This window comes from Anopheles gambiae, chromosome 3 (genome assembly GCF_943734735.2).
Source record: "Anopheles gambiae chromosome 3, idAnoGambNW_F1_1, whole genome shotgun sequence".
Classification (NCBI taxonomy): Eukaryota; Metazoa; Arthropoda; class Insecta; order Diptera; family Culicidae; genus Anopheles; species Anopheles gambiae.
This window is the reverse complement of record NC_064602.1, coordinates 83,036,239-83,063,623: the sequence shown is the minus strand read 5'-3', so window position 1 is coordinate 83,063,623 and position 27,385 is coordinate 83,036,239. Positions and strand designations below refer to the sequence as shown.

The 27,385-nt window shown below is 44.9% G+C and overlaps 1 protein-coding gene across 8 annotated transcripts in view; it reads left to right on the top strand.

The window, feature by feature from the left end:
- The window catches only part of LOC1278350 (solute carrier family 12 member 4), a 157,105-nt gene that overhangs the window by 56,196 nt on the left and 73,524 nt on the right, over window positions 1-27,385 (top strand). For 2 of the 8 annotated variants that reach the window (XM_061653676.1, XM_061653670.1), the window contains exons 1-2: window positions 8,962-9,118; window positions 25,567-25,916. The exons of 2 other annotated variants lie outside the window; for them this stretch is intronic. In XM_061653676.1, the coding sequence (XP_061509660.1) occupies window positions 25,787-25,916 (130 nt within the window). In that variant the 5' untranslated portion in view covers window positions 8,962-9,118; window positions 25,567-25,786. Of the gene's footprint in view, window positions 1-8,961; window positions 9,253-25,117; window positions 25,385-25,465; window positions 25,917-27,385 lie in introns of those variants that run through there. 4 more of the 8 variants (XM_061653673.1, XM_061653675.1, XM_061653674.1 and 1 more) reach the window with 4 other exon arrangements.

Sequence of the window (27,385 nt, the reverse complement as noted above, 5' to 3'; positions counted from 1 at the left end):
ACGATTTAAACATTCTGGATTTTTTCAGAGTCTAGATTTTGAAGAATGTCTATGTCTAGCGATAGCTATGACCTCTTACTATGGGGATATGCTTTTCAACAGAACAGAACGAACCGCTTCCTTCCAATAAGACCTAATAGAGCCTGTGATCCTAGCGACCCGCTGTTACCTTTTCCGGTTGATTCCGTCACAGAGCGCCCAACCCCCCCAAAAAGGCTGCTCTCTGTGACCTGTACTGAACTCTGAACTTACTGATACCAAGAACCCACCCGCCGGGACGAATGTCCCGCCACCGGACGTACTAAAATATCTCGCCTGTTAAATTTCCTGTAAACATGCCGTCATACATCCATTATGCAGATTCAAATTGCACTCACGGGCCGGTCGCATATGCATACCCACTCGTCCCCGGTACATCCGGTCACCGTCCGCCCCTGGGGGCCACCTCGGACAACACGCATCCGGGCACGCTGGTTTGCTTTCGGTCACCTTCCAACAACAACAACAGCAGCAACAGCAGCAGCAGCAAAAACGGCTCGAAAGCATGTCGGTGAATATGGTAAACATGTTACGGTGCGGCTTCCCCTACACACTCCGCCACCGCTACCACCTCTCAGGTCACATCAATCTGTTATTTATAGCGAATCAAGTGCATCTTTTCCCCATCGCGATAGATGGCGCTCGGCTCGGTGTGTGCGAGAGTGCGAACCCTTTGCCCTTAGCACAGTGGGTTCGTTTTTAAGCGAGATGTCTGCTCTTCCTGTCGTTCCTGCTCGCGTTGATCAAACAGCGCTAGACATTTGCCTTTTATGTGTCGTACGCTGTGTGGGTGTGTGTATTTTACGCTGCCTTATTGATGTACTTTTTATACACAGAAACACACAAACTCACTTACTGTTCTGTTTTCCATCTCTCTCTCTTTCTCTTTGTGTCGCTGGATACAGAATGTTAGTGCTAGCTTTTGCACACTTACTCACACACACACACATACAGCTCTGCCCGATTTTCATAATCCCGCTTGTCTAGGTCAGGGTGGGCGCTAACAACAAGGGACCCATGACAAGAGTGAAGTTTTCCCTCGTTGTGCACTTTGGCGTTTCCGGAGCATTCGGAACGGGTACATACACACGGGGACACACACACACATTACAGCATTCGCTTCAAAGGCATGTGATCCGCCTCGTGGCCGGGTGGGGTTCCGTCTTTGTAGCCCGTAGATGTGATTAAGTTTTGCGCTGAATAAGCTGGCTCATCAGAAATGAGCAGTAAAATAAACATTTTATTATGCCACTCGCACAAACACGCGGCCGTTCGATGCTCGGCATGGATGGAGCATTACAGTTGATTAATATTTGGTGTGGCATTTGTAATGTTAAATGTTACACCTGCTCGGGGTGGCCTTTGGTTTTGCATCGAGCGATTAATTGTGCATCCCCATCGTAGCGATTTTTCCTCATTCGTTAGTCGAATTGAATCGCCATCAATGCACGGCCAAATGAACTGTCAATAACAGGTCAATTTTGGGTTATCAGCATTTGATCAACAAGCGGGAGCAGAAAGATATGAATTTAATGAGGCCGAAACCTCTGGCCATTACACATCCAAATTGGTGCGATGAAGCGTTGTTTATTGATGCTCGTTTGTGACTGTGACAGCTCCATGGTGTAAATAATGGCAATGAAAATCACTTTCATGTGAAGCTGGATAAACACTTTAGAGAGTGCGGTTATTAAACGATTTGAAAATTATTTGTACTATAACAACGGTCACCTAATTGAAGCAGTTTGCATGAGAAAATCATTTTTAATTTGTTATCCCTATTTTGCTACTGAGCAGACAAATAAGTACCATCCATTTATCTCTGTCCAGCCTCGCGTGCCTTTCAATAAAGGTCAATTGAATTATTTTCCAACCCCTCCCAGCGGGTCCCACCCAGGTTTCCAGTAATTTCCGTTCTGTAGCCCACTTTTTATAACACTCCCAGTAAACGTAACCGGGAGGAAAATTCAATCTAAACTATAATTGTTCGGTCGGGTGCGTTTATTTTTCACCCTACATGTTTACTTTCGTTCATTCGATCAAACCTCATCCTCTCTCTCTCTTTCTCTCTCTCTCTCTCTCTCTCTCTATCTCTATCTCTCACTCTCTCTCTCTCTCTCTCTCTCTCTCATTCTCTCCCTTGTTTTTCTTCGTTGTGCAGCTTACCAACACCGCATTCATTAGCTTGCCCATTTAACCGTTCAGTAATTCAATTATTCACTTTTTTATGCTCGTTTTCGTATAACACGACGGTATAGATACTGGATGACCTTTAGGTGATGGTTAAAATGGTTTTTTTTTTTTTTTGTTGTACCTTGTTTGCTCTTCTCGAATTGCACAAAATCCATCTTTCACCCTTTCAAAAATATCGATTAAAAAACGTCCCCTCCGACCCCAGCTAATGGAACGCGCGAAAACAGGAATTGTGGGTGGTGGATTATTTTTCTTTCGCCCTTGATTTGTTCTTTCGCTCCTCATCACTCGACACTGGCCGGAATAGCGTTCAGTCGCGCCGGAAAGGTTGCGTACGAATCAAACAATGAATGTTCTGTGCACAGCGGTGCTTGAAACCGAACGGCATATGGCGTTTGACACTGTAGTAATCGAAGTGTCAAAAGCAGCAGTGAGTGGTTCGGTTGAGTGAAACTGAGCATAAACAAGCTCGGTTTCCCCTGATTCACTTGTTCCATCGAATGATTGGCATATTTGTCACAAATACTGATTTCCAGTGGCTTTCGATAGTTTTACTTTGAGTGCATTGAAATCGCATTCTGCATTACTTGTTCACTTTTTTTTTCACATTCAACTAACACTTTTTTTATTTCATCTTTTTTCAGGTAAGATAAGAAACACCAATAATGAAACAAATAAACCCATTGCAAACAGTTTTGGTGAGTATCTAATTGAACTCTAGGCAAATATTTGAACAAAACATTAACCTTTTGGGAATAAGAGACAAATAAGGAACTATTTTTTATTCACAATCAGCAAGTTTACATCGCATTATAACATACAAGTTTTAAAAAATTGCTTCTGTTATTCAAATTGCATACATTTGGGGGTTTTCGGACAGCTAATATCAAAGATATTAAACATGTCATCTCTTCACATCACGTTGATTCATTACACATCTCGCACGGCTTACAACTGCACGTTGCCGGGCGAATAACAACGTAACTACTCGCAATTACATTCCCCAGGAGGATGGCGAACATCAACGGAGATGGGTACAGCTCCTCAAAACTATTACCTACCAACTGACTGCTATCATGAACAAACCTTCTGTCGAGGGAGTGGTAGTAAAGCGCCACAAAAAAAAAGCTCCAAACCTCGCTGTTCCGTTTGTACAGGCGAGCGACAGCCCGACAATTGGACAATCCCGGAAAGTATTTTCATTATCTGCATAATTGCCCAGTCAGGCGTTTGACGGTGTGGTGTGCGGTGAGTTAAGCAGCCGGCTAGAATGTCATTTTACGGCGCATGTGACCGTGCGCAAAATAGGGTAAACCACAGCCACGGAAACACTTGCCCTACGGTAATGGGAATAGTTTTCTGCCAACTCAAAACGGGATCATAATTCTTGATGCCAAGCCGTACAAAATTTTACGGCAGCTTTATGCCGACTGTCAACGTCATTTTCGATCCGCCACCCACATACAGAGGGTCACAAAAATGCAGTAATCTTTTGCACACACACTAGATGATGCCAAATAACGAGAGAGTTTCCGTTTTATGCGCGACCATGCCAACGCCTCATGCATGGAATATAAAAAACTTGATTGACAGGGAAGGATCAGTTGTTGTTTTTTTCCCCTATGAAAGCAAAAGCGTTTAACTTAGTGACAGTGCTTGGGCCCAGAAGACTTGATTATTTTAAATCCAGTCCAAGCTTAAATGGTGGTCTTTTTAATCCCAGTAACACCAGACCATCGTAAGGCCGTGGGGATTTTCGATTTTAAAATGTGGTATTCGTTACATGATTGTAATTAAAAATGCTACTGGACATTCAAGTGTGTTGTTTAAGGTCACCCAGGGATCATTCACCTGCACATCCGTTGACCAGTGTAAGCATGCTTTAAAACAATCGCCGTCAGAAAATAATGCCTCGTTTTTCACTGTTTCATTACCATTTTAATGAACCGCACAGTGTAAATCAACACTTTGTACATGAGCGCTACTTCCGCCACTCTCGGTGTCGCATAAAGCTGAATAATTTACAGTAAAACAACGCGTTCATGCTGATTGTAAACTTTGCTAACTAATTGTATGGTAGATGCTTTAAAAAAACTGCCGTCCAGCACGCTCACGAGCGAGTTAAAGCGTTTTAAAGCAAAACCATTGAAGCAAAAAGTTTCAGCAGTGTGTGTGTGTGAGCTTTGTCTGCCCCAGCCCCCACAGTGCCAGAATCTCTCGATCATCGCTTTAAATTTGTTTCGTTGCCAGCGTAGCCGAGCCATTTGCAAAGCATTTTATTCCAACCTTTACGACAATCGCACGGCGGTGCCATTTGATTGCTCACCTGAGCCGTAACCGTTCTTCGCTGCCGTTAGTTGCTTTCGGGAAATTAATTACGGCGCTCTAACGAGCTATCTTTGCTGAATGTTTCTTTCGTCTGCAACATTTTGTGCTTTTCCATTTGGTTTTCCGTTTGCAAGGTAAGGCGTAGGTCCTTTTTTTAGTAGGTCACTTACTTACCCGTCGACGTCCGGCTGCGTTATCCCCCTTAATTCTGTAGGCCATCTTTTGCTCTTTTTTGTTGTTGTTGCTGCAGAGACTGCTAGTAACAGCTAGTTCCATTTTGGTACAACTATGGGAGTATCTTTTTTTGTGTTTTTTTTTTTTTGGTCTACCACGTTTTGCTTGGCCTCAATCGTGATCGTTAGTGCGCGCCGGGTACCAGCTGCCAGTTCATTATTTTGCTCGCCTTTTAGCTTCGCTGCTTACTATAAAGGCACCCTGGGGATAAGTCAAAATGGAGTGTCTTGGGGTGGATTTTATCATCCTTTTTTTCCCCATCTGCTTGCGGGATAAGTTTTCACTAGCCTCATAGTTGCCTTCAGCTTGAGCTAACTAGTAAGGTGGAAAGCATTTTGAAAGATTTTTCCCCGTTTTTGGTTGCTACTGCTACCCTTGTAATGAAATGAATATCTCAATCAAACCAAAGAGCTCAATTTCTGTATCTCAACGTTAGAATATGAGCTTATTTCACGATACACAAAATTACTAAAAAGCTGTTTCACAGTCCAGATGAAGTACCATGCGTCTCCATTTCCGATACCGTGAATAACCAGGCTGCTCCATTGCAAATAGTAGTTGATAAGTACCAACATTTTCTATGTGTTTTATGATGATAATAAAATCATGTTGTCAAGCAATAACAACCATAACTATCATAAAATTTTAGTTTTGTATGTACAGAAAAACTGAAAAAAAAACTTCAATTTTAAGTTTTAATGCAGTACTTTACAAACATAATCCAATTTTGATATGTAAAATACGAACGCTAAAGCTGACATTGTTCAAAGTCAAAGAAATTTGAAATTATCATGCAAATAGAACAATAAAAAAATGCATTCCCTTAGTTCATCTCTCTGCTGCACCAGTGTCATTGTCAATTGCCCGATTCGCCCCCCCCCCCCCCCCCACACACTTGAATCTTACCGATCGTAGCATAATCTTTCTAAGAAACCATTCCATGAACCGGTTCGAGCGCCCGAACCCTTTCTCGTACCGACCTTTTCGGCAAGATTCATTGGCGAATTGACTTGCCTGCGTTAAAAATTCATTCTCAAGTTCATTCCTGCAATTTGCCGTTGTATATGTGCTGCTTGTGGTGATGGAGCACTGGTGTGGTGGTAGCAGCTGTGGAGCTCGTTTTCCCTCTTCTCCCTTTCGTGCTACCTTACTCATCACGAATGTTTCTATCTCACAGGCTGCAAGCATGTTAGCTCTCTTTCACGCTTTATCTCTTTCGATAGTTTGATGGCCTCTCTCAAGTTCAAAGCCTCTTGCCTCGTGACACTTAACTGAACTGGTCTCTTGCTCTCACTCACACACATGCAAGCATGGTCGGGCCTGTTCCCTGCTCACCACGTTCCATGTTGTTCCCGCTGTTATCACACGAAGCCTCGGTCAATGTGTAACTGCTTATTTTCCCCTAACACATCCAACACATAGAACCGGGGGAACCGTTCCAGTTTCCATCGGTGTTCCCCCCGACGAGAAGGAACTCACGGTTGAGCGTTAAACAAAACAAAAAAACAGCACGCTTTGCTCACTATGCCAGCAGTCCCACCCTAGGGCAACCCTGTTTCGGGTGGACCTGCGCACTGAACAAACACCGAAACCTACAAAGCTCTTGGGGATTTTGGGGAAGAAAAACAAAGCAGGGGGGGGAGGGGGATTTTCGAGTAGGCCCGTTCTCGCGGTTATGTTCGTTCCCGGGTTGCGCTTGGTTGCGCGCACCGGAAATGCCCACCGCCAAGCGTGCTGGAACTGTCCCGGGGTGGCCGCGTGCCGTACCGCTAAGCTTAAGCTCTCATCGGGGTGATCCTTGTTTATTGTCTCATGTTTTGTAATCCGTTCGCTTGGTGGTATTATTGCTGCCTACCATGTAGACCGTGGAGCAAACGGTTCTGGCGGAATTGATGCTGTTTGTCCACCACTAGAGAGGTCTGCTTTTCGGTTTGATTGATTGTGGGGAAGGATTAGCCAAAATGTGGCACTGAACAATCGCCCTGCTTTCTTTTCCAGCTCCCTCTCGTAGACGTTTCCTCAAACACGGTACTCGATTTAGTGAGGAAATATTGCATCCTATCTACCTAATCCGATCGACGAAAGTGTGGAAAAAGGTTCATTAATTATTTTCCACTTTAGGCGGTTCCATCACGGCAGCCGCTAAATGGTCAGTCCCAAAATACCGCGTGACTCATTTTCCAGCCCATCAAAAATATCTGTCGAATTAAAGTTAATGCCCGGCGCTGGGGATTAACGTCCGTAACCTTTCGCTAACGACTCTTCTATCGCGCACAATGTCTCTTCACGCTTCTGTTCATCGAATAATTGCCCAACTACTCGCAGGGAAAGGGCAAATCTCCGGCGCGAAGAAAAAGGTTCTTCGCTACGGTTTGCTTTCGCAGCAAACGCCCGAAAAAAGGGAGGGCGACATGTTAAAAGAACAACACAAACAAGCGCAAAAGAAGCCGTCCGCACGGGTCCGAGCCGCTCGTGTTCCCTCGTGCCACGCGATGACCTTCAATCATGGGAAGTAGCGCTTCCGACATTGTTCTGCCCATCTGCCCTGTATGAAACTGTGTGTATGGGTGGGTGCGCGTGTGCGCTCCTGTTCTGAGCGGTGATGATAGAACCGTACGGCCGCGCAAACATCCGACCGCCTAACAATCCAAAGCCGATTGTGCACATTTGTTGGGCTTCGGGCACCAGGCATGGGTTACTACTTCGTGAGCAAAAGGGGAAAAGCAAAGTCTCAGCAGGCTACTGGGATTTCTGCTCCCCTTATCTGGGATGGTTTCGGTGATGGTGAAAATCGAGCCACTCAACCGAGGGGAAAGTTAGCCGTCGCTTTGCATCCCCCAGAACGTGGCGCCCAGCAAAAGAGTGTGAGTGAGAGATCGGATGAACCTTTTGGGTTGTACATCCGGGCATTTGTATGGGTTTGACCTTATTTTGTCGTATTGTGCTCGTTCGGTGGCGCTTCATAATGGATAGGGTTCCCTCTAGCAACCTTCCCCACCGGCCGGTCCATGGTGGAAAGTGGAACGGCTTATCCTGGGGATGTTTTGCAGCATCTTCATTGCGTTGCGTTTGATTCGGCGGCAGGATTAAGCGTAAAGTGTTTGCCCAAAAGTGCGCCCCTACCGCTTTGAAGATGTTAATTCTGCTGTTGTTTTGTGTTCTTTATGCTATATCTTCATTTCATAGAATTACAAGCTGTTTGAATTTGTTTGAAACCTTCATATGCTCTTAATACATAATTGCATTCATTATTAGTTTTTGGTCCTTCGAACCGGATTTCCAAAAATTCCAAACGCTCCGGAGTCTCGCTGTGTTTATCACTGTAAACAGATCGAAGACACAACCGAAGCCTAACCGTCACCCGTCGTGACAGCCCTCGTTTGCGCTAAGGTTCACCCCCCCCCCTTCTCCGAAAGGAATAACACACCTCCACCGCGTGCCTTATAGCCTGGGTACACAAAACGGCACCGAAATGTTTTCACCACACTCACATACAGCTTGTGCACGGTGGTTGTGTTGGTTGAACCGAGCGGAAATCGATCTCGAACTGTGCTGTGAGCCTGCTGGAAGAGAGAGTTTGCACGTTTTTGTGTGTGCTCCTGCTCTCGGCCACAGCCTGCTGGAGGCTGCAGAAACCCAGGTCCAGGTGCTGCGGAGGGGGAAGGACAGTGGGCACGAAGACTGCTCAACGTGATAGAAATGTTCCACTTCTACAACAAAAGAGCACTCCACATGGCGCAGCGGATGTTGCTGATGAGGTGAGAAGCTCTATCCCCAGGCAAATGGGTGATACACCGCACAACGCAAACACACACACACACACGCGCGCAGACGAGAGATGTGCTCCCAAACGCACACACCCTGCCAGCATAGCGGAACAGCTCGATATCTAGGATTCCGAGGCATTCTCTCCCACTCTATCGCGCCTGTCGCGGCCCGCTCACAACTGCTGTGCGCTTTGTTGCGCTCTATCGCAGAGCCACGATCTCTCGAAAAACACTCGAGATATATACACGCGCCACACGCCAGAACTTCGTGTAGCGTGTAGCCTTGTGTTGCCCTAGTCGTCGTGTGCTCTCGCCGTACCTCTCAAACTGCTCCTCCTGCTCCTTGCCACCGCGACTGCTGGATGCTGGATGCTGCTGCGTGCGATACCCACACGGTGCCATTGCTCGGAGCTGCCGATTGCTGTTGTGCTAGTCTCTGCCCTCTGCGCTGTCGGTCGGAAGGCTTCTGGGGAACCGCATCAGTCCAGATCTGCTCAGTTGGAGCACTGACGTCACCATCGCAGGGTCCGCTGGTACTAGTCCCGGCTGCTAGAGAGGTAGGCCTGGTTCCGGAACGGTGGCTTCCACCTGGTTCTGTGGCAGACTCCATCCCGCGCTGTTGTGTGAAGAGTCGTGCGAGGACTCGACTTGTGCCGTGCGCCGCGAATCTCCCTTGTGCGTCCACACCCAGGTGGGATGGATTGTGATGTGCTGTGTTGTGCTCAATGTGTGCAGTGCTAGGTGGAGAAGCCTGGAGATCTGGCTAGAACTAGACACTGGACAGCAGATAAGGCGTAGGCTTGCGCTGTATCATGGGGAGATCCTGCAACCAATGTCTCATGTCAAAACATTGAAGCTCCAGAAAGCCCGTACACTGCCTCCACTCCTGAGAGGACTTTTACCAACGAGGGCGTAAACAGTTGATTTCTTGTTTTAAAAATAAAGTGATCCAGGTTAATGATGTGACTCCACTGCCGTGCCTGTGTGTGTGTGTGTGTGCGAAGCTGTCAAACATTCGCTACGCGGCGTATGGGAAAATATTTATGTGACAAACATTCTGCATGAGGCGCTTCATCGATTGACAGTTCGCAAGAAATAGGGCCTGCCTTTGCTTCCTGCATCTCTTGCCCGTTTATCGCCCCGCAGCGGATCTGTGTCTCTCGCTCACCCTCTCTGACCAAGACTGGGCTTTTCCATTAACGAAAGTGCGCCTACAAAAAACCTCGACAAATCGACTTCTCACGGTTGTTTACTTGACACAGATTTGCTGCTGGTAGTGTTTTGCGTGTTTTCTGCAAAGAGTGTATCTGCGGATTTCTAACCAAATCACGAGCAAATACACGCGTGTGTGTGTGTGTGTGTGTGTGTGTGTTTTTGTATGGGTGTACGAAACAATGTGTCGTGTGTGTGTGAAGTGGTGTTACATAGCCTGTTCGATAGCAGGCTCCAGCTGATGCTGAATTTGCTGCTCGTTATCGTGTTAATGAACCAAATCCCTTTTGTAGTCAATCGTATCCTCCAAAAATTATTGCAAAACATTGCTCTTGCCCGAAAAATAATGTGTTACACACCAGCAAACCCGGAAAAGCAACGTAAATAGTGTAATATTTATGTGCAAAATGTACTCCACTGACGGACTGTGCGCACATTTTATCTGACGTTTGCCCCAATGTCCTGGGTTGCCCATTCGCCTACCGTACGTTTGCGTGTTTGTGTGAGTGCGTGCGCGCGAAACTGTGTGACCGATGGTGCCAGTAATGGGGTGCACAAATACCATAAAAACGTGACTCCCAGCATTCCTTGCTGCCTTTCACGCGCCCGCACGCTCTCTGTCGCTCTGCGCTATCCCTTTTTCGCTCTTCGTCCTTTTACTCTGGGTGAGATGTGCTCTCAGCACCAAGCCTGCCCATCTGCTGTGGAATTAATACACTCTCGCCTCTCCGCTCGTGAATTGCCCTTTCCTGGAGGGTATCTTCTTCGGTCTGCACACACACTGTATACTTCCACCGACGGACACTATCACAGCTGGCAGAAAAAAAGACTGATGTTCCTGTGGGATGATATACCACGCTCCGAGAGCCGTTTGAGGCCGCATTTCGTGGTGCTCTGTTTTTAACGGACGTTCTTTTTGTCCCGCGTCAGCGATAGTATTGTGGAGCAGCCCATGTGACGATGGAAATTGTAAAGCTAGCGTGTTTTAACCCTCGCCAAGTGTAGCTTTTTTTCTACCAGCACTGTGCACGGGGTTACACGGCTGTCTCATACTGCTCTCACGTGCTTCACTTCGCTCACTTACGTGCTACACGACTCGCATGTAACGGTCTGTAACGTAAGCACTGGAATGTGTATTTCTTTACACTGCCTAGAATTGAATCGTATTGGAAAGGCAAGAAAATGCAAACACCTTCTGACAGCTGTCATCTAAAGAACGCAGTGAATGTGCGGCTCAAATCACGGTTCGTTTACCGACAACCGAGCAAAGAGATACACAATGCACTATTTGTTATTGAGATTGACAGCATGTTTGTGCAAACAAAAATGTGGAAACCATACACGCTAACCTGCCAAAAACAAGAAATCGCAAACAACAGTAGATCCACATCAACACTAACGGTAGTAACCCAGTACCAACATGACACACCCCTACGGTTGCGCAATTGATAGCGCAGCATTAGAATAGAACAGAAAAAAAGAATTTTCTCATTCTTTTTTTCGTGTTAATTGGACCCACTTTGAAATTGTTTGTTGATTTAGTTATGAAAAAGTTTCATCAAAATTGTGCCTTCATTTGTTCTTGATTTGATTGTACATGTTTGTTTATTGTTTTCATATTTTCCAGTCATTTATAAGATTTATTTTATTTTTTGTCCCTGTATCAATGTTCGGTTTTTCATTGTTTTAATTTGTTTCTACTTTATATCAGTTATTTTTTACGATTGTGTTTCATTTTTGATAGATTTTACACTTTAATTTTTACAAAAAAATATGTCTATCCCTTTCTTACGATTCTTTTTACATAACGAGCAAATCAAAATGCTCAATAAATACCTTTCTTAACGAGTATAATATCGCATAACTAGCAATACCATTCTTGTTCAGAATACAGTTTTTGGGATCAGATTTAAAATTAAGATAACGATCGGTTAACATTGAGCATTCCTATAATTTTGATTATCGCTCAGACAGTTGAGAGTTTCGATACAAAAAATCGTTTAGTTACCAGAAGAAGAAGTTGTTCATTAAGTATCCCTTGTCTATTGCTGTAAGTTGGAGGAGTTTCGTAGTCATACGTGGTGTGTGTTTAGTGTGCTGTTTTGCGCGATGAAATTGAACGAAAGATTTAAAAACTTTGTTTATGCTGATAATCGTTGTTCATAGCTATTCTTACCACAAGAAATTATCAATTGTGATGAGGATTACTTATTTTGGAAAATAAGTCTAGTAGGATATGTTTAACAGTGGATTTCTTCACATGCGTATATGCCATTATAGTAGCATATTTGCGGTCTTGGGACAAATTATTTACCTTTACATAGAAATTATACAGAAAAAGCCTCCCGCAGAACCAGTTTTTCGTGTAACGAGTGCGGGGCTCCACTCTACATGATTTTCAAATTGAAATAACCATAAAAACTGTTCAATATTTTTGCTTTTTTACTATATTTTCTCAACCAGATTTTCATTAAACCTTGTTTAGTACGTTTCTCTTATTGTGAAACATATTTTAATTTCCACAACTTCTGCCACCCCCCCCATTTCGTACTACGCTAACGGCACGCAATCAACTTTATTAATCAACAAATGGATAAAGTTGTTGGCCCCGTGCATGAAGTCAATTTAAAAACTTTTTATTTATCACATTTGCTCAAAGCCCACCCACTCCAAATACATTGCGACACACACACACTACCTTCAACAGTTCACCGAATGTGTTGAAATAATGGGCGCCCAAAATGTTGAAACACACACACATACGCTAAAACGCTACTACACGGTCACACCATTTCACCATTTTTCCTGTTGCATCCCTGCACGAGACACATAAATTTGCGACTTTCGTTCCCACAATTTATCGTTGCGAAAATTTTGCGATCGGTTTAAATTTGTTTCACGGGGGCACCCTACCACACGGGGCGCTTCGTTCAGCCTCCCCCTCCGTCGGCCCACCGTTGGCTCGGCGCGGTGAAGCGGTGACGTTTAAATTTGTCACATGCGCCAGGTTACGCTTCAGCAGCAATCCAATTACCACTTCAATATTTTATCAACCGAACACACACACGGTGCACGGTTTGCAACGGTCGGGCAACGAGGTGGTGAAAGACTTTGCCCGTCACGAATCACATTATCGCAAGGCGGAGGAGAGAATTGAGTTTTTGCAAACATTTTCCGCGCGTGTAATGATACGGCTCAGGTTTTAGGGCGATGGGCGCTATGTGTTTGCATCTTCTGTGGGTGCATTTTTGTGCTGTTGTGCTGCTTGAGCACCTCCCATTCGTTCATCTCCGAGCAGGTTGCTTGCAAAACTATATCTCCCCGTACGCTGCGATGAGACGGGCGAGGCTAGGCGTGGGGCAAGGGCTTCTCCAATGAGGCCCGAGAAGTTGGTGCGAAGCAAAATTTGATTTGAATTTCAATTTTCGCGATCACACAATCAACGAAATTGCTAGCACACCGTACTCGGACGTCATCATTCCTGGGGACCATCAAGCGTATGACGAGCAGACACTTTAGCGACTACTAGCTGGAAGTTTTCCTCCTTTCTCCACATGTATCTCCCTCTTCTCGTGCTTCAAATGATACTCTTCAAGATCCTGATCTCACCTAAGCTGTGGAGTGTCTGCAGTGTCCATCTTCACATTCTCTCTCTCTCTATCTTCCAAGCTTCGCCAGTTGAGATAGCAACTCCAAAGCTGCTCATTTCTAGTGCGTTTTTTGTTTCGCCCGCTATCTTTTTCGAAGGACTAACGGAGCAAACGAAGGTTATCATCATCCTGATTACTCACCTCGTGCGCCGTGGCCGTGCAGCAAAAATGGGGTACAATTATTGGCGCCTGTATCTTGTTACCCCCGGTCGACGAATGTTAGCGGCGTCGGGTTGGGAATGGGCAAGCAGGAAACAGTTTCTGGATAGTCCCGAATGTCTGGCCGAAAAGGGTTGTTTTTTTTTTTTTGTGTGTGTCATCCATCCACTCTCTTTCTACCTTGCAGCGAAAACGACCGGACGAAATGTCGCCGATGTGTCCGGTTTTTTTTTGTACGTCGCTTCTTCCATGTATACATCCCCGAGTTTGTCCCAGATGTGGTACAAACGACAGAAATTTGCATACTACACCGAGGACTCCGAGGGAAGACTCCAACTCGTTCCACGAGCTGACAGGGATCTGACAGTGTGTTGGACATTGGAACGAAACTGAGCATGTTTTGCGCCGAGCAGAGTGGAGTGAAACTTTGGCTGCGAGAATGTTTGCTGCTTGCTGGACAGGGTGTGGAGACCCTATTTTCCTATATACACATTTGTGCTTGCTTATTTCAAGTGCGTCCAGCGTCTAGTGTCTAGAATCTAGCTAGAGTACTCCCTGGAGGTTTATACATCTCGATTTGACAGTACGACGATGTTCACGTTATTCGGCATCTTTGGCAATGCTGGTACACAACGACATTCTTCAATATGATGAAATTTGGTTGAGTGAAGCGCTACTCCTTTTGGAGAGTTCGTCATGTATACTCATCCTCCCATCATATCAACCGATACACATTGCAGTGATGCCTTATTAATGCGGGATTCCATGTCCACACTATTTTCAAATTATACAATTCGCCAAAGGGAGCAACTCCTCCCCAATCACCCTGTCCAGTGGCGTTCGCAAACCTACGGATGAGTTTAATCGAATTCGAGCTTCATTCAGCTGAAAAGAAACGATTTGTAGCACCGTGCACCTCGGAAACTGCAGCCATTTTTTGTTGGTCGACTGTTCCTATCCACTTTCATGGTTGTGGAGTTCTGTGAGCATTTAGGCTTTTTTCATTTGTTTTCTGCAAACCCCTCTTCACTCACTTCTCACATCCTCCAGCCCAGTCTCCCGTTTTTTGCATCCAATTTCGGACCCAACCAAAGCCCATCATCATGCCCATCGACAAACTCGTCGAAAATCGGTTTTGAACTCGATCCAAAAATAAAATAACCTTTCTCGGGGAGATCCCGGGCAAGCTTGGGCAAGGCACCATTGTGTCCAAACCTCGGGGCGAGCCTCGTGGCACACCTGGTTTGCACTCGCAGTGTGTGCCACAGCGTGCGATGGGGAAGGCTCGCGGCGAAAGTTCCGGAAATGTTTGTCGATTGTTCGCTTTCAACTGAACGCGCTGCTGTGCCGGAACTGGTTGGAAATCCAGCAGGAAGAAAAGAAGAAAAACCATCACCAGAACTCCCGGAACGGAGAGCTGGTGGAGTGAAGAGGGGGTGAAATGAGAAATCGACTATCAACACTCCTTTATTTTTTCGCTCGACACCAGCAGCAGCATCCGTTCGATCCGCGGATTAAGCGGATATGCAGAGCCAGCTTCGTGGCAAACAATCGCGGGCAAAACAGTGCGACGCAAAAGGATTCGTGTGAATTGCTCAGCCCCCTAGCTTTTGGCATTCATCGGGTTCCGCAATCCTGGTGATTTACATAATCACCCAAGAAGCTGAAAAATGGGTGGTTCGGAAATGGAGCCAAGGCGTGTGCTTTCTTTCTGTTTTTTTCGCTCGCATCAAACCCGACAATCCCAAGAACCGTCTGACGGTGTGGCGGGTGAACTGAACTCGTGACACACCGTAAGAATGAGTCGGTTGTTTTACAAATAGTGAAATACCGATAAAATTGTGCCCAACCTCACACCCCAAAATAGGGCGAGTCACGCACACTCTATTTTTGAAGGGGTCGCGTTTTGCGTTTACTCGGTTTTGGGGGTAGTCGGAGCTGTTTTTGACAAATCCAAGCCTCTGGGCGTAAAACCGTTCTACTCAGAGCTGTACAGGGATCAAAACTGAGGAGGAGAGGGAAAGAGAGAGTGAAATATAGGGTGAAGATAAAATTAGAGTACCTTCAGGATCCGATGTACCAGGAAAAGCTCTTAGGGAAATGCGTCCAAAGGAACATTACGACTGAAGTATAGTATAAAGACGCTCGGGTGAAGATTTTAGTACAAACGAGAAACCACACTAATGCGCTCGTGTGAAAATGGAAAACTAATTTGCGTGCATTCGGTCATACACATGGGACGTTTATAAATGTATTAGCGAGGAAGCTTGTAAGTCCTTAGTGGTTGTTGCTTGGTTTGGTTGAATTTCTGGAATATCATTTCAATTATAAAAAAAATAAACTTAAAGCTTGCTACTTTTTTGTGAATTAAATACTCTGTGGATAATTTGTTTAATTTCGCAACATTGCGCGGTATGTACTTGCTGCTGCTGGTATAATTTTTCCTTCAGATAATGATAATTAATGCTATAACCAGTTGAAACGACACGCTCTTTCGAGACATTTGGCAGTTTGTCTAACTCATAGACAGTTTTGTATGGTTTATAGAGCAAACCAAAGCAACGTACTAAATAAAAATATTTTCTCAAGTCATTTAAAAAGTAACACAAATTTTACCTGAAATCTATTCTACACATTTCAATCCATCAGAAAACGAAAAAATCGCCAAATTATGTAATTAAGCATTGTTTTAATTTACCTTCTTTCAAAATGTATGCTTAAAATTCAAAAATTCAAAATGATTGTTTTATACATAAAAAAAATTATGTCTTAAGATGCTATTTTGCAATTAAACAGGGTTTTCCCAGTCAATTTCAAATGTCACTAACATTTTTCATCAGTTTGCAAGATGTTTTTTAACAGCTGTCAAGTATTGCATTTGCATCACAATAATATTTCAGCTCTTGCACATAATTTTCAAGACGTTTCAAGCTGGATTGAGTTTGACTGTTCTTTGTGATGTGTTGAAAATCATGTGTAATAAACAAAGTTTTATTATTATGCCAATGCATTGTGTGGCAACTCTATTACAAAAATTGAAGCTGGCAAACAGAATACAGGGTTTCCCACGATTGATTGGTCAGTTCCCATGATTTATTGATCGTATCCCATAGATTTTAAGTTCATTCTCATAATTTATTGGTATTTTTCGATTGGATATCAATACAATTGGACCAAAAAATCCTAGGAAACGGCCAAAAAATCGTGGGAACGCACCAAAAAATATAGGAACCCGCTAAAAATTAATGGGAACCAATCTATTAACTGTGGGAAACCCTGTAAGTTGTAACGCTAAGTTTAATACTGTTTAATGTATTTAAAAATGTACACAACTTAAATTGACTCAAATTTTAAGCCTTAAATGTTATAAACTTTTCCCTTGGAATTTCCCTTTTAAAAGCGCAACATACAATTGATTGGCATTATCTTGCAATGGCCGTTAGCAATAAGCACCTATAAAGCCGCCCGAACAGAATGAGTGAACTATAACATCCATAATTCCTTTAAACAATAATTTCCATCAATACTTAATGCGGCGCACTAACTAACGCTCCGTCTTCTGTTCATTGTTTCCTCCATTCCTGCACCGAGCTACCGAACGGTTTCCGTTCTTAGCTCAACGAAAAACAAAACCAAAAACAAAAAATACAGGCCTGTGCAATGACGGCAAAACTGGGTCATTGCACAATACTACCGTCCGTTGCTGCTGCTGCCGGGATAATCCTCCGTCCTGAGGCGCACTGCCTGTTACGGGCCAGCCTGTTCCACTCGCTCACTCTCTCTCTCTCTCTCCCCTCTAAAGCGCACGATACGAGCGGAACGCGTGTGCGCGCGCTGCAAACACGTGCACCGTTCCCCGTTTCCCGCATCGAGAGCTGGATGGTCCCGCAGGATGGTGGGTGCCCCAGCGGCAACCTTCCGGTTTCACTGCGAGCGCTTTTCCGGTAGACCTGCTTTCTTCGGGAATGCCTCTTAGGGGAGGAAACAAACGTGTCCTCCGTGTGCTCCCTGTGTACAGCGCGCAGTTGATAGACTCACCAAACTCGCTAACTTCCTGCTATCTTCTGTGCAACGCGTGTACTTGTGTGTGCGTGCAATTGGTAAGCTCTATCTCAATGTCAACGAAGACTAGCTGGGCTGGACAACGCATACGCGTCCGTAAGTCTCCCGAGCGAGTCGTTGGGAGTGCATTTTCTCCTAGGCCGCTTCAAAAAAGGGAAACCTCTATTGCGTAACCGCTTTTGGTGCGTTGCCGTGGAGTTCCACTGAGCACATCGAAACTGGTGCGGGTGTTATATGCCTACGGTCATCAGCCATTAATTGACAGCCGGTGACACACAGTGTGTGTATGTGTGTTTTTGTACTTCGCCGTCACCGTGAATGATTGCCTTCGCTGTGGGGTTTCACCAGCCCCCGGTGGTGGAGGGCTTTTGATACCTCGGTTTGGCTCGCTCGAAGGCCATTCAAAGATGTTCCCTGGACACCAGGGGGAGAAGGGCGGTTTGCAATCCGATTAGCGACGCAAAACCACCGCTCTACCGGATGGTGAGAAGATGACCCTATTTATATAATGAATTTGGTCAGCTGTGTGTGTGTGTGGCTAGCTTAACCCGATGGACGGAGGTTTTGGCGCGTCGAATTGAGTTAGCGTCAGGCTTTGTTAACACTAGCAAAGACAACTTCAGTAGGCGTTTGAAACGGTCTGAAATTCTCAACCGGAGCAGCTAATCCAACTGGAGCAGCAAATCCAACTGGAGCAGCTGGTTTATAGCGCACCCTATAAAATATTGTTTTTAAATATGCAAGCCCATAATAAAAAAAAACATTTAATGCTTGCTAGCGATTCGAGCAACCGGCAAACGTGGCTCAAGAAATTTGCAAAAAATGCATCTCAGATTCCGGTTCTCGTTTTCGGTGGATTTACTCGGGAGATAGTTTTTCCTTTTACTGTGCCTCCTGTCCGCTTGACTCCCTGAAGCTGCTCGCCTGCACGGTGGTACAATTTCGAAAGTAATGTCCACCTCCGACCATAAACCGAAATAAAAAAAAAGTATTTCACTGTGAGCGCCACGTGGGTGGGTGGTTTCTGGCAATGGCGCCGTTTTGGTCTCGGTTTTTACTGCACAACCGTTTCCTCGCGGGCGTTATACGACTGTCAATGAGAGGAGGAAGCAATTTCCAACCAAACTGTGCTATAAAATGAAACGAATGTCTTATGCCCACCTTATGTCCTATTAGAATCAGCAAATTCTTATGTGACATTAGAATCAGCAAAACGTACGTTATCTAAATACTCGTACACTTTCGTCATTTTCGAGCGGAAGAGTTGTGTTTTTCTGTTTGTTTGCTACTCTTGTTCCCCACTACCTCGTACATCATCGCTCCGACGGGAAATTAGTTCCCGAAAGCGTTTAAGTTGCGGCGAAAAAAAAAGAACCAGAAAGCGTTTCTTCTCGCTCTCCATCGTATCGCTTAATGGTACCGTGCACTGTGCTTGAGTCCAATTAAGAAACTTTCATTTCTTTATATGCCAGGTGCAGGATCGAGCGTTCTTATCAAACACAGTTGCCCCACAGCGGGAGGCTGCTTTGCGGGAGCTGCTCAGCTGCTACCTTTTGGACTGCAGCGAGGATAATAATAACCAGCGAAGCGTTACACTAAAACCCCGCTCGCCAATATTTATGACGTGCCCGGTGGCCACATTACCCACATTGGCACAGGAGCCCACGCGTCATATGCGCTAATTTAGGAGCTTGCCGAAACACTCCACACACACACACACACACACACAAGCATGCCGTACATCATGTGCGCGCTTGCCTTCACCACTAGCGATTTACACACATCCAAACCCCACCTCAATCGCTGGCCGGAGTGTTCTAGGATCGCATTAATTTAATTACTCATACAGCTCATACAGCTCCCGCTTACCTCAATCCAATCCAATCCCTACTCCCCTGGATCAGTATGATGACGACCTCGACCACCTCGACGCTACTGTCAAACGAAAGAGCGAGCTTCCCGAAATTGCTTTTGCCCCGAAACTTTTACGCCGGCAAAACACGGCAAAAGATCTGCTCCAAAAAGTTTCCTTTCGCGCTTCGTTTCCGCACTTTCTCGCTCACCGTGCGGACTTTTGGCACTACTTTATACGTACGTTCCCTTTGGCTCAGCTTGGGTCGTGTGAGGGTCTTTGTGGGGTGCGTGTGAGCGTACGTGCGTAGGAAGAAATACAATTTCGGCAAGGTAAAACTTTCTGCACGGTTCGTTTCCGGCGAACAGAAAGCGCTTAGCGCAAACCTAAAATAGCGCCATTGTGTGCTGTGAGCTTAATGTTTGTATTGTTTGTTTGTTTTTTTTGGCTTTGCATTTTGAGTGATGATACTAGAAAACGAAGCTGGAATTTAATCAAGTACAAAAAAAAATATTTAAAAAAGAATAGACTGTTGACAATAGAACAATGCTAGAATGAAGCGGACGATATAAAACGAAATATGTAGTAGAAAAGCTAGAAGAAGATTTTTCTAATTTTGTTTAGGGTGAAATTGTAAACTGTTCCCAACAAACAGGGTGCACAATATCGAGATTTATTTCTCCTGACAAAACTAAAGGACAAAAAATATATCGTCTCTCGCACACTACCAAAACGCTGAACATTAATTGTGAGATTCGGTTCTCCAATGCTTTTTTTTCCTCAACCTCGTTTCTTTTCTAAAGCTACACCAACACAAAGCAGTCCGACAATGCATAGAGTAAGATGAACGAGAAAGTAAAGCAAATGCGCGCTCCTCTACGATTGGCCTCATTTTGGGGTTTGATTTGCACAGAGAGGCAGGAGCGAGTGAGCCCGTGATACACCGTACCTGGGGGGCATTGCTTTTAATTCTCGTTTTAATGAGTTTCGAATCGCTTTCCACTGAGCGCTGATCCAATTGGAAACTGAAACTTTATACGGCATTTCAGGGCGTAGGCTTAATTTGAACTGGTTTTCGTTTTTTCGTTTTTAATTTCAATATTTGTCGAAATAAATCATTTTTTTCATTTAATTTTGAATTGATTGGAGTACAATTGAATTTTAAAATAATTTAGAGTTGATTTAAAAAAAAAACCTACAAGAACCATACATGAAATATACATGCGTTGGTCGAGTATAGGTATGGTACACTATAAATCATCGCCGTATGCAAAACAACGACCCGAGCTTTCGTTTTTCATGTCACACCTGAGCCCACCTGAAGGCGCACTGTAAACACAGCAAGACTGCGTGGGAAACGCATTCGTCGATGGCATTGTTGGCGAGAGCAGCAAGATGCATTGCATATGTGACGGTCATCATGCGGAAGCGTCGGTCGCTCGGTTGACACTGGTATTAGCACACGTGGTGTAGTGCACGGCTTAGGGGGGGGGGGAAAGCAACAAAAACAAAAGCCGAATGCACACAGAAAAGCTAGCAAAAGTCAAACTGTTGCTTGATGTTTCGCTCCCGTGACCCTCGCACGCTTTTGATGGTCGTCACCGTATCAAGATTGATCAGTTTTTCTTCCCCCATTCAAAGCTACTGTTCAAGCTATCAAAATGGTCCGCCGCATCTTGTAGGCGCTTACAGTGCCGTCTCAACAGCTCAGCGTGCTCGGGTGGTGTGTTTATCACCAGCAGCCAAGTGTTGTGAGCTGCAATTTTACAAATCGTAAATTGCTTTTCTGCGTACTGATAAAAAGCATTACCCAGAAAGGGGGAAAAAACACAATTTACTAGAGCGCTAGAAATGTTTCCATCCGTCGGAATGCGGTGAGGTTCAAATTTCTGGAAATAGGTCAAGTTATGCAGGCTGTGTAAAATTTACTACCAAGCAGAATTTCGATGAGTGGTGTACGGTGGAAGTGATTATGTTTAGTAGTGCTTCTTCCGCTAAAGTGTTGATTCCGAGAAGAGGACAAATCGAGGTGGCAAAAATACTGAAGGCAGGCGGGGGCAACATGATACGGTTCGAACAACAGAGGGCAGATAAAGGTCATACCTGTGCTTGAACTGGCTCTAAAGGAAGCTCTGGTGTTGTGTCTTTCCGCGTTTGAAGTGATGTTGAGTCAATCGAATCAATGAATGGGTTTTATCACATCACCGTCTCTAGGCATTTTCCAGCTAAAAGAATGCTGTCAACTGAAGCGATAAGCGTTGGGATTTTAATTTCAGCTGCTGCGCTTGAAAGAACTTCACACGTGTTGTGCAATACACACTCTATACCGTGGCAGTAAGATTCACATTGGAACAGTTTGGTGAGCTAGTTTTCCAGGCGGTTTGCCGCACCGACTAAGATTAAACACCGTCTTATCCATCATCGAAGAAGATTAGAAGCCGCGAGAGAGCCGTTTTCGTGCTGGCAATGGAACGATAGACGCTAGCAAAACTGTCCTCGCATAACCACGCATAACCCCCCCCCCCCCCCCCCCACTCCACCCACTGTGCAAACACATTTGAAGCATCGGTAATGTGGGAATGGCGAATTCTGAAAACCGCTGCGCGTGAATCGAGCGAGGCTAAATAAATGACTAAGTAAATAAATAAATAAATGAGCAAATAAATAAATAAAATCTTCTAGAAGACACACACAAGCGCGCGCGCGCGCTCAAAAACCGTCGATTCAAACGTCGCACACAGTGGCACCCCTCCCCCCGCTCCTCCCCCTGTCAAACGTTGGGCTTGGCAAGCTCGTCAAGCACAAGCCCCGGCAGCCATAAATCGCGCCGAGCCGTACCGGGGTGCTTGGTGTCATGTGTTGTGCAGCATGTTTGGCAGCAGCAGCAGCGAACGTGTGCGCTATGTGCAAAACCCCTATCTCATTTTTTTTTTTGGTTTTGCTCTTTCGTCACTTGAGCCATCCATCATCGGGATTGTGGGACGCTTACGCGATGCGGCGGGGTCTTAGGTCGCCCTGCGGATCATGCGGCGAAAATGGGTAAAATAATTTTTTTGAAGGTACGAAGAAGCAAACCAAAAAAAAGAAGAACACGAGATAGAAATAAAATAACAATCAAGGCATGCGAGCGTTCCGTTTCGGAACAGGAACGGTGTTTTGCGAGAATATGGCTGCCTGGCATGTGAAAAATGTTCTGTGTATGCAGGGATTGTACACTTCCAACGATAGAACATGTTTACACTTTTGTTGGTTTGAACTGGTGATGTGCTCTTTGGAGCGCACTCACGATTCCGATCCGACTCCGGCTATTGTTACTCCGATTCTAACTCCGCCAAAAACGTAACCACTAGTTCCGCCCGGAATCGGTGTCGTCCGGAGTAGTCTGGAGTCGGTGTCGTCCGGAGTCGTTTAGATTCGTCCGGAATCGTTCGGAGGCGTTTGGAATCGGAACGACTCAACGACTCCTAACGACTCCGAACGACTCTGAACGACTTTGAGTTGAGTCTTTTGAGAGTTGAGTTTAGTTTGAGCACTTTGAATATTTTATGTTATGTTAAAGTCGCATCACAAAATAAGAAATAATCGAAGAACTGTTTTTAATTAGCTTCACTGCTAGTATCAACAGCTTTTGCTTCCAGAGTTATAATTTAGCTTGCATCTGATACTTTTTTATGTCCGATGAACGAGCTCAATCAATACAGGGTTTGCTACGATTTATTGGTCGGTTCCCATATTTTTTTGGGCTCGTCATTCGATTTATTTATCGTATCCCATAGACTTCTAGTTCTACAGAATCGCTGAACATGTCTACGCCTACTTCCGAACAATTCTATATCTCGCTGAAAGAGTCTATTATATGCTCGAACGAATCTACAACTCGCTGAACATGTCTATATAATCCTCGAAAACCCTGTATTTGGTTTATACAATACAGAACCCCCTTGAGATACGATCCACTCGAGTTACGCCACTTAAAAGTTGACTTTTAACAGATATTGGGGCCCTTTCCGTTTGAAGTTCGTAGGCTGAAATTTCAGCCTGTCAGCTGTTTGCACTGTATAGTAGTTTTCGAGCAGCTATCTAAGTGAGTATAATATACAGGTGGGCTTACCCCGAGGTGTATGAACTTAGAAGGCTGATTTTTATCGCTTCTGCTTCTGAATGAAGATTTTATGAGTGTTTTGAGTATTCGTCAAGCCTCCAGAAAGCTCGTTGGAGCAAAAGTTTTCACTCGTTCTGTCAAAAAGTGATGTTCAAAATTGGTTATAAAACATGCTATGAGACCACCTGGACATTTTAATTCTAGATTCCACCACGTGATCTCTTTAATGCATCTTGGGATAAATGTAAACAACACCGTGTTTTCGAGCAGGTACTCGAATCTAATTCTAGCTTTACGGCTAAAATTTTGTAGACTGAAAATTGCAGGCTAGTTTTTTGTGTGGTTTTGTATGGATTGTTTACATGATTTCAGTCTCCAACTGTCAAACTCCATACAAAAAACTAACTAGAATCGTGAAGGCCCCCATTGATGGATTTTTCTTCCATTGCTCACTGGTAACCGTTACATACACATGTAAAAAGATTCCCCAACTACCCAAACTTCAGCATTAATACATGATAGATGACTTTTATAATAAAATAAATGCATTATCTATATTTTATTTTCGTTATAATACATGATATCTAAAATTTCGGCTCTTCAACTCCGATTATAAACTATATAATGATTCGACATACGACTTTGTCGACTAACACCTTGCTTTAGGACTTTTTTTCGGTCCCAAATAGAGTCGTATCTCGGGAGTCTCGTGTATTGGTTTCTGTAATAATAAATATTGCATAAAATCGCATAATTGACGATACTCAGAAAAACAAGGTTGAAGAACCCTGCCTTCACCAAGAACCCAGGCAGAACGTGTCGAATGAAATTGAAATCTGTCTCATCGGTTCTCGAGAGCTAAATTCAATTTTCTCTTCACCAACGGCCAACAGCAAAATTGAAGCTATGCTTGAAGGGGAGGGGAGAACGAAGAAGAAGAACCAGCGGAAAGGTGTGGAAGAAATGTTTTGGCAAAATTCCTTACCGGCCAGTCGTACCATGGCTCCTCCCTGCCCTGATTGGATCGGCAGATTATTTTTATTATTGCACCGTGCGATGACGGACGTGTGTGATGAAGGTGGAGAAGGTGTCGCCGTGCGTGTCATCCGCTAATCATTCGCGTGAATTCTGCGCAAAATACCTCCCGGGTCATCTTGTTTTTTTTCGCCCCCACCCACCCCCTCCGTCTATTTCTTCTAATTCCGATCGAGCAGTGTTTCCTGCTCCTCTCCTTTGGCACGAGTATGTCTATTTTGAAAACTTGGAAACAGGTGAGGGTCACGTTTCATGAACCTCGCGGATAGCAAATAGCGCGAGCAAAAATCACCAACCACCACCACTCCCACCCCCGTTGGGCCGTTGGAAGGGGGGAAAAACTTCAGCTCATTCACTCGCTCTCTCTCTCGCACTCGAGGCCGATGGTTGTTTTTCTTCTTATTTCGGCATCGCAAGATCTCGCATCGTTATGTTCTAATTTTTCGCGGTCACTAGCAAATCGCACCGTTTGGCCGATCGCAAACGGTAATAGATCGTTCGCGGCATCGCAGCGGGCAGGATCGACCGTGTGGAGTTTCGTTTTTGCTTTCGGCGTCGTCGCGTACGCGCCTTTCCGTCTCAATGGAGGTGATCGTAGTGGCTGCGGATTGGCAACGATCGTGTTAAACATGTCGTTTTGGGGCGTGCTACTGGAACCGGATGCAGCAGGGTCCTGTCGGTCCAAAAGTGTACAAGTGACTTCGTTCCCCCTACGCTGGGAGTGAGGAATGTTTGACAAGTGTAAAAACAGGTGAACAGTTTTTTTAAATCGAATGAAAAAAGAGAAACTTTGCTTGAGAAGTGTGTTTAAGTGATTTATATATTTTATTTAAAAAAAGAATAAAAAAGCAAAACACACATGTTTGAACGTTCATCGGTGTAGACGTTAACCCATCAATTATCTGTAGCTGTCGTATTTCTGTTTCCCTCCAGCGTGTGTGTCCCAGCTCATCTGTGACGCGAAAGTTACCCACAACAAGCTTGTACTACTACTACTGCTACCCGTTATATGTACTTAGTGTGTGCGTGTGATTAAAGAAGGCTCAGAATCATTTTGTTGTCCGTGTAAAAGCGTGTGGGTAAGTGTGTGTGTGTGTGTGAGAGTGTTGTGTGAAATAGTCGCAAGGTGGGTGTGAAGAGTGCCGTAAGCAATATGGCGGAGGATCGCAACAAAACTGCCGGCGGCGATCCCGAGAAGGGCGCCAGCAAGCAGGCGAGCCCGGCTGTGCAGCAGAAGAACGCGGGCAGCAAGGGCGCGTCGCCGAACAAGGCGGCCGGAAAAGGTAATGGAAGTGTAGTGTTGGTGAAAAATAATACTTTTGGGCTAATTTTATAATATTTTTCTTTACTAAACTTACTACCAACTAAATGACACCTTCTTCATTGCGATGAAACAGAGAATACTTGTTCCTCATAAAATGGCTAGAAAATACATTCGTGTGCAAAATACGTCTGTGACAATTGTGATTAAACTTTAATGCGAGAAACCATTGCTAAACCAATTGGCTCTTCCTTTTGGGTTGGTAAAAAACAATATTATGATAGCTTGTAATAACTTCCGGGCGTTTAATCCGTTGGGCGATACCATCCAATTTTCTGAAGCCGAAGCTGTCCCGACATTTCCCAGCTAAAGGGTGTGAAAGCAAAGAGCTATTAAACAACCATCACCGTGCACCATCGTGAAAGCCAAGAGCGGTGGACGGCGTGGTGTGGCTTTAAATAATTCATATCGACCATATTCAACACACTTATCGGCGGTATGCATCTGTACCGATCGGAAACCGCCACTGGCCACTGTGCACTTGTGCTGCGGTTTCATCTACCATTCTATCGCGCACCTGATATCAATGACAGCCCCCAGTTAGTGTTTCCTCCGTTTTTCCCGTTTGTAGCAACAGCAGCCCTGTTGACAAAACCCGGCTGCAATTCGACGAACCGGAAAATTAACACCAAGATTGGACACGGTGCGAACGGTGGAGAAAATTGTGAAAAGGAAAACCTTTTCCCCGGAAGCTGTCTTACAAACGGGCCAACCAGCGTGTTGGAAGGAGGCGAACCGCACTCATGCTGACAGGATGCTGTGAAGTAATGGAGCCGCATTCGCTTGAGGGCATTGATTTGCCTTCCCTGTATTGGCACGATGGGGAGGATGGCTTTTGTGGCTGTTCCGATCGGGGGTTTCCTAGAAAGGCAAAATGATTGGCCGTCTGCGTGCGGGCGGGCGGGCTGTGCTTGGGGACGGAAATGTCGTGTAGCCCTGTTAGTGCGGTACCGTTGTAATCGTAAAGTAAGCTTGAAACAAAAGCACGAGACCTGCTCAAACACTTTCGCCTGGCGAGCTAAACTTTCTACCGAACTCATTATTCACAAACGGATGAATGTTATAAGAGCTTTGAGCTGTTTTATGGCAGAAGTTGGATAGAATTGTGTGGTTTTTGATTATTTGTTTCAATATACGAATTACGATTCCTTTGAAACTGTTACATTTGGAACTTACCTTAACTTAAGATTCAATAATGGCTCCATGAAAAACACAATTCTTTATTGGTTTAAATGAGATTCGATCCAGCGATTTCCTGTGTGCAAAGTGATGACTCTATCCGCTCGTCTATAAAGCTCCACCACCTAATGTGGCGTTAAAACCTGTTCTGCTTCACAGGCAAATAGAGTTCAACCCGTACCATCCCGTACCTGTCAACTACCGATCGAGTAACAATTTCCGGCGAATGGTTCGTTGTTGTACGACGAAAAG